The sequence below is a fragment of the Molothrus ater genome, chromosome 2 (genome assembly GCF_012460135.2).
Source record: "Molothrus ater isolate BHLD 08-10-18 breed brown headed cowbird chromosome 2, BPBGC_Mater_1.1, whole genome shotgun sequence".
Lineage (NCBI taxonomy): Eukaryota > Metazoa > Chordata > Aves > Passeriformes > Icteridae > Molothrus > Molothrus ater.
The window spans coordinates 26128294-26140705 of record NC_050479.2 but is presented as its reverse complement, the minus strand read 5'-3'; the positions used below and the strand labels follow the sequence as shown (position 1 = coordinate 26140705).

At 35.6% G+C, this 12412-nt stretch overlaps 1 protein-coding gene across 3 annotated transcripts in view; it reads right to left on the bottom strand.

Moving 5' to 3' along the window:
* The window catches only part of ATP11A (ATPase phospholipid transporting 11A), a 119037-nt gene that overhangs the window by 43762 nt on the left and 62863 nt on the right, over positions 1 to 12412 (bottom strand). For all 3 annotated transcript variants that reach the window (XM_036381732.2, XM_054518624.1, XM_054518625.1), the window contains exons 3-7: positions 6748 to 6837; positions 5539 to 5619; positions 3899 to 4006; positions 942 to 1070; positions 297 to 400 (exon numbers count right to left, since the gene is read on the bottom strand). In XM_036381732.2, the coding sequence (XP_036237625.1) occupies positions 297 to 400; positions 942 to 1070; positions 3899 to 4006; positions 5539 to 5619; positions 6748 to 6837 (512 nt within the window). The remainder of the gene's footprint in view (positions 1 to 296; positions 401 to 941; positions 1071 to 3898; positions 4007 to 5538; positions 5620 to 6747; positions 6838 to 12412) is intronic.

Below are 12412 nucleotides of genomic sequence, written 5' to 3'. Positions count from 1 at the left end.
TAAATCTTAACTTCTTCCTTATTTTTGTATTAAAAAAAAGAAACTGAAGTTCTAAAATTTTCACTACATTCCTCAGTGGACTGCTTTGTGCCATTCCCCTTTGGAAATCACTACCCCAGAGCACACCTAGGGAGCTACCTCCACAAAAGTAGTATGAATGGAAGACCTACCTGACTTCAAGCTCACTCTGGGGCTCACTCTAACCAGAGAGATGCAGCCAGTATCCTTTAATTATGACTTTTTATGATTTATTGCTCAGGTACCTTAAATGAAACAGGTAAGAATTATTGTCTTACTTATAAAGGTCAGGCTGAGGTTGTTCACATTCAATGGTAGCATGTAGTGCATCGATTTCCTGTTCATTGTGAAATGCCTTCGTGTCTTGAACAGCATAGTAAGTCTGGAATCAATAAAAACATGTAAATAAAATAAAAAAAGAACAGATATACAAGACATTAATCTGTACATACACTGCAGCTCAGCATGAAATCTACTAACTTATGTAAGAGCTCATAATTCAAATACAAAGCATCTCTAAATGCTCCTATTTTCTTAGATGGTCTTTTTACATGGTCTTTTTACATGGTCTTCTTACATGGTCTTTTCCAACGTTTTTTTTTAATGATTATACAGAAATGTGAAAGTACCTTGCAGTGTATTCATATATCAGGTCACTATGAAAGCATATAAGTACAAAACATTAGTGTATTACCACTGTAATCTGCATGCCTATATTGGACACAAACAAAATCACAAATTAATGTCTTAAAACTTTTCATAAAATAATATTACTTTAAGAGAAATGAAGTCAGATGGTAGAAACATAAATTACACAAATCAGTGTACCTGCTTACACATATAAGCATGAAGTCATATTGTTGTCTGTGTCAAAAAATAAAAGCAAACTTTGCCTTAGAAAGAAATGTAGAACATTTAATTACTTTCTGACTGGATTCACCATCCAAACTAGTTGTTGTAACAAAACATGTTCCATCTCCTCTACTACTCGATAGGAATATTAAATCACATGGGAATGTTTCATTTTCTTTTACCATTACAATATCTCCAACCTAAGGAAAAAACACAAGAAAATAAAATGCATGTATGTAGCAGCCCCAATTTCATATTTCCTAGATTAACATAAATATTTTGAAAATTCAGCAGTTTTTATTTACACCACCATTTTACTACAAGAGTAAAGAACTACAGAGATATCTCTGGAAAACTGAATTATACCTTGTAGAATTACTGATATCTACTGTTTCTGGCTTTCCTCTCAGGATAACCACCCTGCTAGTACTGTCTTATTAAGTTTTGCAACATTTTTTGAGAGATGGAAGATATTATACTTGTTTTAAGACTAAATGCAACAAAACTGTTTCAAAAACAGCAGGAGAAATGGACTACTCTTAGACACAGCTGAAAAAGTGTCAGAAAAAGCCAGCAATTTAATCTGCTGCTGAAAACAGGATCCATTTTTTAGCAGAATTTTTGACTAGAAGTCCATCCTATTTTTATCCATGTTTAAAGGTGAGAAAAATAATTTTTATTCATGGAAACATAGGCAATATTTTACAGCACATTGGAATGTTACAACAGAACAGCCAACCAATTACAAATTCAAAATATTCATGCAAATCATTCAAGAAAAATTAGTTTTTCTACATTTCTAGAGATTAAACAAGTGGCAAAGACATATTCCATGTTCTAAGAATATCAGGGATTTAGTAAAAATCCCATAAAAAATACATAATTTTTGCAATTTTTCATGTAGGACAACATCTGTTCAATATACTTCTATGTCATAATTTACTATAATAAGAACCAGCTTAATCATTGCTTGTTATATCCCTATAAAGCTAAACTCCCCTATTCTTGCAGTTCGCAGGAGTCACTTAATCCCAGTTAAGCAAAACAGTCTGATAAAAATCAGCAATAGCAACATCTAAAAATAAAATTTCAGCATTATAAAAAATGAGATTTATTTAATTGTAGATATGAAAAAGGCTTTTTTTTTCTTAACCAATAGCAATGAAAAATTGCAGATTGTACACATGGCACAGGAGAACACAAACTCTAAGCATATCTGCAACAATCAGGTATGAAATTCTCATTTTCCTCAATCCAAACCAAATACAAGTACTAGTACATAGCATCTTAATACAATTGAAAAGCTGTTCCAGTGTTTGCCAGTATGTCAGCTAAGGATGCAAAGGGGACAGGGACAGCTTCATTCTGGTGGAAAGCGACAGGACCGGAGGCAGTGGGCACAACCTGGAAGGTGGGAGGGTCCACCTCCTTCTCATCGTGGCTGAGCACGGGAACAGCTGCCCAAGGGAGGCAGTGGAGTCCCCATCCTTGGAGAGACTTGAAACCTGTCTGGAGAGGATCCCGAGCAAACAGCTCTTGGTGGCCCTGCTGGAGCTGGGGGCTGGACCAGAAAACCTCCAGTAAAATGAAGTAGAGCCACTGTCAATGCCAACCTCAACCATTCTCTGATTGTGTGAAAAAGAACTCCTCTTTTAGCAATCCTTTTTTTCCTTCTTTATAATGAAGTGTCCTCAGGCTTTAGGTGCAGAGGGGCCTACTTTTTACAACCTAGTCTGTTTTCTCATGTAACATAGATCTGAGAATTTCACCCATTTACAAATAGACACAGATATCCCTTTCTATGCAAATGTTTTCAAGGTCTGTCTCTCCTATCATTTAGTCACTCAATATACACCCTTATGAAAGGTAATAAACAGGGGAGAAATAAGGAAAATATGGGTGACATATTAACCACTAAAATTCAAAATCTAGTTGCATGGTGCTTGACTGTTTTTGTTTGGTATATTTAACCGGTTAGTTAACATACCTGAAATTCTCAAGCATGTGATGTCCTAATTTTTTTTTATTACTAGGAAGCCCCAGGCAGAAGCTATCACACTCAAATGGAAGGTCACAGCAGAAAGGCTGTGAACACTGTTGATACACTTATGCCCAAAAACAGCAGAGCAGAAAAAGACGTCCAAACAAACATATTAAAAAAAAAAATTCCAAACAAATATCTATCAAATTTTTTGAATTCCAAAGAAAATAATGTTAAGAGGTTAATCTGCTCTCAAAAAAAAAAAAAAAAAAAACAAGCAGCAAAAAATAATTTCTGAAAATATGCTAAAAGGGGAATGTAGCAGCATTCACAAGATCAATGGAGAGATTGTGATTTGATGGGTTTTGAGAAAATATTTCGAATGTGTTTTGTCTGCACATATGCATATCTCTATACATAGCACTGACCATCACAATCTGAATTAAATAAATTATTAATGTGCATAATAGTAATTATAGCCCATCCCAAAGAGTGTTAAGGCCAGGTGAAATAAGGCTCTGAACAACCTGGTCTAGGGCAATGTGTCCCTGCCCATGGCACAGGGATTGGAACTAGGTGATCTTTAAGGGCCCTACCAACCCAAAGCATCCTATGATTCTGTGATAATCACAGTGGACAGAAAATAGAGAAAAGATAAATCATGACAGAAATTCCAAGTTAAAAATGGAAAATAAAAGTAACATTTATGGAAGGAGTTAGTTAATGCCAGTTAAGCAAAATAGCCTGATAAAAACCAGTAATAGTAGCATCTAAAAATAAAATTTTAGAATTATGTTAATAAATGAGATTTATCTAATCTCATTCGGAATTTAATTTTGTAATTTTATAAAAATATTAATTAATTTTATAAAAATATTTTATTCAGAAACATAAAAGTAAAAATTAGTATGCAGTATCTAATCATTAAATGCAATAAATGCTGCATCATCACAGTACATATTTGCATAACTTGTTTTATGTGTGAAGTGTACAAGAAGGGTGAAGTAAAATCTGACTCACAAAACCTGTTAAGTCATAGTTACTTACTCTTAATTTTCGGCTTTGCTTTCTAACCAGTTTTCCATGCTGAATGAAATGAACAGGGCAATGATTTATTGCATTGTCAGCTTTATGTCTCAGCCAATCTTCATAACCCTAGAAAAGAGTGAAATGGAATGATACAGTGATGCACATTTGGCTATAAAGACACAGAATAGCTCTAGCTTGTAAGAAAAATTTTAAGAATTATTCTTGATCACTGTAAGGGAAAAAATATTCTCACTAGAACAAATGAAATTGTGATCCATGTCAGTACTAGAGCTGTGCTGGATATGTATGAAAAAGAGCATTCATGGTTACAATTAGTCAAACAAAACCATGTATTTCAATAAAGACATCTGGATGAATAAGGGTTTCAAAAGTGTACAACAGTTTCTGTATGTAAGTGATTATCTCCTGCTCATGCTCTCTTGACTGAAGTAAGTGCACAGTACTCATAAAAGCAGTTGTCAAGAAGGTGGTAGTGTATATAATATATATTTTGGAAGTAATATATTTTGGTAGTAAGAGATTTTGGAAGAATGGGACTTCATACTGTAAGATGATAGACATGACATGACAAAAGGTTATCGTATTTGATGACTGTCTTACATTTAAGCCAAACCTTTTAACCCTATATACAATATACAGTTATGAACAATTTTGTTTTGAGAAACTTTGCAGAGTACCCTATTTTAGTGCACAATTACCCTATGAATTTGTGTTTTATACAAGCAGACAAACTAAAGGATAGGGAATCTGCAACTTTCTATTGAAAAGGTCCTGCCACCATACAACAAAGATGGCATTGACAAAGTCATCAGTGGTTAAGAGATGGAAAATACCACTTGTAGTCCACAGCATTTTTAGATCTAACTCTCTTGAGCACATTTGAAAATTCAATGCAGAACAAAAGTATCACTACCTTGGATGCTCTCAAAAATAACTTGGGAATGTATAGAGACTTTATAACTTTAGTGTAATATACTTCCAGGGGTTGGTACAGCTTCTCAAGAAGGTCCCAAAATGTACACAAGTTGTTGGGAAGAAAAATCAAGGAAATACACAGAACTGCAGGACCAGGCACAGCCTGTCATAACCCAGGCTTTGGTAGGTCACTACTTAAAAGTGTAACATCTAAAATCTTAAGAGTGGGAAAGTCACACTAAACTTGCATACTTGCATGTATCACAACTTTTGCTCAACAAGAAGTGCTGAATTTAAGTATAGAATATACTCAATTATGCATAGTTACCACTGTAAAGAAAGAGAAACAGAACTCTCCATAGCTTCTTTGAAGACTCATGAAGTCTGCATTTAGCATAAAGAATGTGAAGGCAGTAAGTTATCTATTAAGGGACAACTGAAACTATCCTCTGTTGTGGGACCATCTGGGGTGGCATTAGCTTTCTTCACAACAGTCCTGTGCTGCTGTGCTTTGTACTTGGGGCTAACCCAGTCTTTTTCACACCCCAGTGTTTTGGCTACTACTGAAGAGTGTCAACATCAAGGCTTTCTCTTTAACCTTCTCCCAGAGCAGAGCAGCAGGCTATGGTGGGTAAGAGGCTGGGAGGGGGCACTGCTTGGACAGCAAACCCAAACTGACCTAACTCTCTCTTTGGTTTTACTTTGCTCCCTCCATTGCTCACCTGTTTGATAGCTGTGACAGTGATGACAAACAGAAGTGGAAGTCCACTTGTAACTGGACTAGTAGGTGTATCAATAATTAACTGCAACAAAAAGAACAAGTATTTTCTGGTTATATTTTTGTGAATGTTAGCAGTCAATCTTCCAATTAAGATATTTCAAGCAATTCCCTCAATATGTTAAAAGACATCAAGGAATTTTAATCGAAAAAAACAGTACTTCAATAAAATTTTAAGAATGTGTACTATACTGGTAAATATTTGAAAACTGGATTCTGTGAGAAGATACAATACTGTAGTTAGATCACATTAACAGCAGATGTTAATGCCTTGTAAAAATATTTGCCAGCAAGACTTTAGAGAAGTATTAGACTGGAAAGCTGCAGCTTTGGAAGCAAAATTATGAAGCACCATTAGAAATTAGCATGCATTGGCTTTACATGTTATACAATAGAACTGTTCTTATGCACACAAAAAGTAAATTCTGAAATATTGAGCTAGGGCTTCTGCAAATATAAACAAAGAGGCAGAATTCACAGAGGGAGTGCAAATGACAAAATCTAAGTTGTGCTGAGAATCTGCACTGCTTTTTTTCTACAGAATCTGGTCTGCAAAGTAATACAGCTCTTCACTTAGTAAGATTTTTATTATTTAACACAATAAGTGACTGTGACAGGTTCAGAATTAAGACACCTATAAAGCAGCACACTAGATATTCATGGAACTCATTTCAAAAGCAAGTATTTATGTACCTCCCTAAGCAAGCATCATATCAATACCTATTATAATAGTTCTGACAAGCTTTGATCACAGTACACTTGGAAAACTGCGATCAAGACATTATTTTGTTATAAAATATAGTATTTTTGCAGAACAAAGAAAACTTTGTCATCAACAGAATTTATAGTAACAGTTTTACTGATCTGGATGTTTATTACAAAATAAAAACTACAGACATTCTTTTCAATTTTTCAAGACATAGGTCTTGCCGTCCAGCTAGTGTGGCTGTCGAATTCTCTTCAGATTAATTTCACATTGACAACCTGGAAATTAAATAAAACCCCTTTTGTCATATCATCAGTGTATAAAAGGGTTTCTAGGTGCAACCATTTACCTCCATGGTCATCAAAATCAGGTAATTTTAAAACTTTTTTCAACTTCTTCCTATTTTAGAAAGAGCACAGAACTTACTGTGAAATGGGGAGCACTTACCTGAACAAGGAAAATGATGAGAAAATAGAAGTTAGCTATTCTTCTGAATTGCTCAAACAAATTTTTTGGTATAAAGTTCCAAAACGTGTACTGAAAACAAATGCACAGATTATGAACGTTTGTGAAGAAAATATTATTCACATTCAATTTTATAATTCACATTTCAAGATTAAACTAAAGAAGCAGGAGTGGTTTTGTTACTTAGTTCAATAATTTACTGAATTTTAATCTTAATCGACAATCATGTATTCTTACAATAGTATTGTTTTCCTGAACTGTGATAATCTTTGTACTAGGGATTGTAATAATTTTTTAACTAGCAACAATACTTGTCCAGAGTATGCTAGTTATGGAATGGTTTATTTAAAGCTGTTAATGCATTTTAAAAGCACCTTAATAATTTCAAAGAGCACTTTTAATTCACTTTTATGCTGTGTTCATGACTCGAGATAGGTGGCACTCAGAGCTAACTACAATAATAGCAAGACAACCAAATAAAAGCCGTCAGCTCTTTTCTTCCTTGGCAGGGACTAAAATACTCCTCAAGATAAACTACAGTGGTGAATAAGAGTAAGTGGCTGCATATTTCTGTACTGATCTTACAAATTACCCTAAGTGTTGCAAAATGACATAGGAAACAGTACATAAAGCTGCAAACAGTAAATGTGAAAACTTCAAATGTAAAAAGTCATGTAAAAGTGATAAGGGACCTTAACATCATCTAGTCCCCATCCCCTGCCCTGCAGCAGGTTCAACTAAAGTGCTTTTACACAGCTCACTTTGTAGCTCCAGCAAAACATTGCAAGGATTGCTTATTGGAACACGTGTTAAAAAATGTCAGCTAAAATTGTGTGAAAAGGTTTGAAAAATGGCTTGAGAAAAGTAGCACTGCATCATCTTATTATCTAAATTATCCTTTGACACATAATAAAATGACAACTCCAATAAAACTTTCATTTCAAACAAGATGGGGTAAGAAGCTTATCCTAATTTATTTGCTCTGTTACAAATGTGCCTTGTCTCCTCTTGGCAGATTGCACTTATACTTGCTGATAACCAAATTATTCCATGAGCTAGACATCTTCTGAATTTGGCCCTGAAGGCAAAGACAGAGCTCCAGAAGGAAAGTACTCTTATTACATCTACAGACAAAAAGTATCCAGGATAAATATGCTTTAAACGTACTGTGAAATCCCATCATATACAGCAATCTTTGTACTTCTTGGGTGTTAAAGCCTGAACATGTGCAAGACATAGGAATGAAATGTTCTTCTCCTGTTGTGTGCCAAAAATTGGTATCTATCTTAAATATGCCCTAAGTTACCACTTAATCCTGCATAATAGCTAGTTCAGTATTAAATCACCTGTGAGCAAGCCAAAACTCAGGCATGCAGACATGCAACAGCTAGAAAATCAAGTGTTCTAGTCTTGCAATCAGAACACTTTTCATCAGACAGGAATGTAGTTTGCACTACTCATTATCCAGCTACATGGAATTTTCGGAGACAATGAGTTAGACTTGATTATTTTTCCTTGCACTACCAATGCTGATCATTCAAAACTACTATTATGATAGATGACCGTATGGATTCTATTCAATGACAATAATTGCATATTTTCATCATTATCAGGTAAGTTAGCTCTGTTTTTTAATTATATCCATTTATTTTTTTAAGATCCTGCCTGCCTGCTGGGAAAGAAAAGTGAAAAACAGTTGTTTCCATTTTTCTGTTTAGCTCCTTGATAGAGCTACTTTGATAGAAATACTATTTTTTCCATGGTAAAGGGTCTTCTGACCATTAAAAGTTAAATGATTTACACAAGTCCTCCAAATCACCATTCATTAAATAAAAATGTAATCTCTTATGTAATAACTTCTACTTCAAATCTCCTAGAGGGTTTTTGATGAAACATCTGGTAATAGCATTTTACTGTTGGACTAGCTATTTAAAGTAACTGATTGAGAAATCAAGTAAATCAATTAAATCAACAATCCATAAAAAGGTTGTTCACCTTTAGCCTTAGTATCCAATTCTCCTCATATTCCAACCTTAGTTCACTCCTTTCCCTGCAAGCTGTGGTCTACCACAGCTCTACCTTTGATCAGAAACTCTCTTAGATTAATAAAAGTGAATTACATGGGAACAAATCACTTTAATGGTTGAGAAGTGCTTCCTGAAATGGATGCTTCTTTAACACAGACTACTTCTTAAAGCTTTATTTTCAATCTGACAAATTTTTAGCACTTTGCGACTCTGGGTTTCAGGCATACTAAGTATGTCATTATTCTGCCCATTCATCTTCAACAGAGAAGTAATGATTTTTGCAGTTTAGGCAAGAAAGAACACTAAGATGTCTAGACCTCCCTACGCAAGCTATCAGTAGCTCAGAGCAGTATTTACAGATGGGCAAGTAATGTTTAATCAACATAATCAATCCTCAGAGAAGCAACCGAGGGGCTGCCACTCAGAACAAGATTTATCTCATGACTGCTGCATTCAAGGCAGTTTCTCTACCCTAGCTAGGCAGGAACAAAACAAAAAAAAAATATAGCAAAGTCATTCAAACTGACGTTATTAAATCCATCAAATTGCTCTGCTGAAAGTCAGTACTATCATCTCTCTCCTTCAGATAATTTCTAGTCATGTTCTTTGTAAACTCTTAAAAAGTGGTTTGTGTATATTTACTTTTTTTTCCACTATAATTCACTTGAATGATATAAGTTTATCCAAACAGTTAAACACTATTTAGATGAGCTTTCGAGTTGGAGATGGCTTAAATGATCTTTTCCAAATGCTACAGAAGACCCACAGGCCAGAGCGCACGGGTGTTTTGTGCTTACAGGAGGTAACACATCAGACACAAAGTAGTAGTAGTAGTAGTTATGCATCCAGCCAAAAGAAGAACACATGGTGCCAACAGATGCATCTGAAGCACTGTGCAAGAGTCTGTAAGATAAATCTGGTGTCAAAACAGCATCATGCAAGTAGATTTTCTTCCCATTTATAATTGCAGTAGCTGCAGTGCTGATGTATTTCTGCACTCATGAGCACATCCATAGTATTCCCGCCCATGCCCCTGGCTCCATCTTGCTCTTTACTGATACCATCTTGCTTTCAGCACCTCCAAAGTCAGCCACACAAATTCCAAAATGTAAAATACAGTGTTCTTGACACCATACTTTGACCTTTCCATTTGGTATCCACATGCCAGAATTTTGGCTCGTATTCAAGCTTCTCTTTCCACCCTAAGTAAAGGAGAGTTTCTTAAGTAAAAGGAGAGTTTCTTAAGTAATCACTTTACATCAAAAGCTGAAGCTGTAAGAAAAAGCACTTCATACTGAGTTTTGTCAACACCTCAGTTTCTTACAGATTATTTGTTTTAAATAGTCACCACCTCTCTTCTAACACACCCTGATTTCACTCTTTTCACTCAACCTTTTTGACTGCTTCTTGTAAATGTTTAAAACTACTACAATAAAAACATCTACTATATTGGTTTAGCCCTGGTTTGTAGACATCTTCCTATGATAATTCTCATCCCTTCTACAAAACAAAATCTATCCTGAGGATAATAAAATCAGGGTAGTATAAAGAAAAGCTGATCTTGCATTGATTTGTGTCCATGGTGACTTCAGTATTTTTAATGAACATATTTTTATATCAATTACCAATAAACAAGACATGCTTAAAGCTGCAGTTTAAAAATTAGATTGCAGGCATGTGTGCATACCATGGAATGGTTTCGGTGGAAAAGGACATTGAAGATCTTCTCAAGCAGCCAGCCCCAACCCCCCTGCCATGGGCAGAGACACGTTCCACTTGACCAGGCCGCTCCAAGCCCCATCCAAACCAACCTTGAACGCTTCCAGAGATGCAGCATCTACAACTTCTCTGGATAACCTGTTCCAGTGCCTCACCATCCTCAAGGTAAATCTAAACCAGCCCTCTATTAAGCTTCAAGCCCTTCTCCCTTGTCCTGTCACTTAACAGCCTTGTAAAAAGTCCCTCTGCAGCTTTTTTGTAGTCTTCTTTTAGTACTGAAAATAACACTTTGTATATAACACCACCTTACAAAGTATTATATTACTAAAATGACATAAATATTACATATATTATATATGTATAGGAAACCCTCTTCAATAGAATGGCTGAAAAAGGTCTGATCAAAAGTTTCATAGCTTCTTTAAAGTTAATTTTATTTATTGAAAAATTACTTTTTTTTTTGAAACATGATTTGTCTATCTATATAGAGAATTGCTACAGAAAACTACTGCAAAAGGTATAAAAAAACCCAGGAAATTAGTAATAATCTGAAATCATATGAAGTGAGCTGAGAGTATGCCTTGTCCAACTCAAGTGACTTGCTTATAAACACACAGGAAGTTTACAGCATAACTCACCTATGTTCTTTAATGCATTAAATTAATATGAAGACTTTGACTCAAAGCAAAAAAGAATACAGACTTCTGTGCTTATATGCTACGCAACAGAACTGGAATATTTTGAAAAGTGTTGTGCCGTATTTATGACAATTTGGAACGAATGCAGAAAGACACAACAATACATTAACAAAAGTATTAACATATGCACCATCTGCACAGTGTTTATCACTCCACTGAGAGAGGGACTCCAGTTTCTCCACATCACAATGAAGGTCATTCACAACACAAGGATCAGAGAAAGCTCTGCTACATGTAGGGCTTTTACAAGGGAATAACAACCACCAGTACGTTAGAGACAGTGCAAAAATGAAACTGATTTAGGGAAGTTATATCAAATGGCACACTTGATAAACCAAGATACATATTTTGGCATAGCATTCCTTAAAACCAGTTGATAAAACAGGATTTCTATTACGAACTAGTCTGTCTTTAGTAGTCTCTGTTCAGCAACTCCTAGTCTTATCAAATAAAGGCTATTAACTCCAGGAACTCCTCTGACAAAGAAATCCTCCAGCATTTGTAATTATGTAATTGTAATTTTAAAAATGAAAAAAAAAAAAACCCTTACAGCAAGGATGACTGACTGAAAACAGAAATCACAGAGAAGAATACTAGGAAAACAGAATAAAGAGCATGTGAGACTAAGGAAGCTTGACTTTCTCACTTGTAAAGAGAGAAGAATTACACCTGTTTTCCCTGGCATTAGGTTTGGATCTGTTGTTTTCCTTCCTTCTTCTGCTTCTCTTTTGCAACATGAACACTCCACACTGTTATAAAAACTTAAAAAGCTCTGTTAGGAGCAGTACCAGAGCCAAAGATAAAATATTGCTAATAACCCTGGACTGAGCCATGGGAAGGGTAAATGACTTCTCCTGGGAACATAAGAGAGGTTGCATAGAGCCTCTGACCTGGAAATCCCATGCTGAGCAGCATCATCAAGAGCAAAGAAGAGCTTTTCCTTGCTCTCTCTAGGCACTGACAGTTATCCCCAGAAGGAAACTGTATTATCGTGCCTGGAAGAAGTGCACACTCATCCACTCCCATCACAGCTCAGGTACTGAAATCCCTCAGCTGGCCCCTTGGAGAGTACAACTGATTTAGAGGCATTTCAGCTTTACTGCCAGCCAAGTCCATTTACTCTTCTCATCTCTAACAGCTCCTGCCCTGCTCAGTGTTTGGCAGGGCTGGGCACACCTGACCTTCAGCCCTTGCAGCATGGGA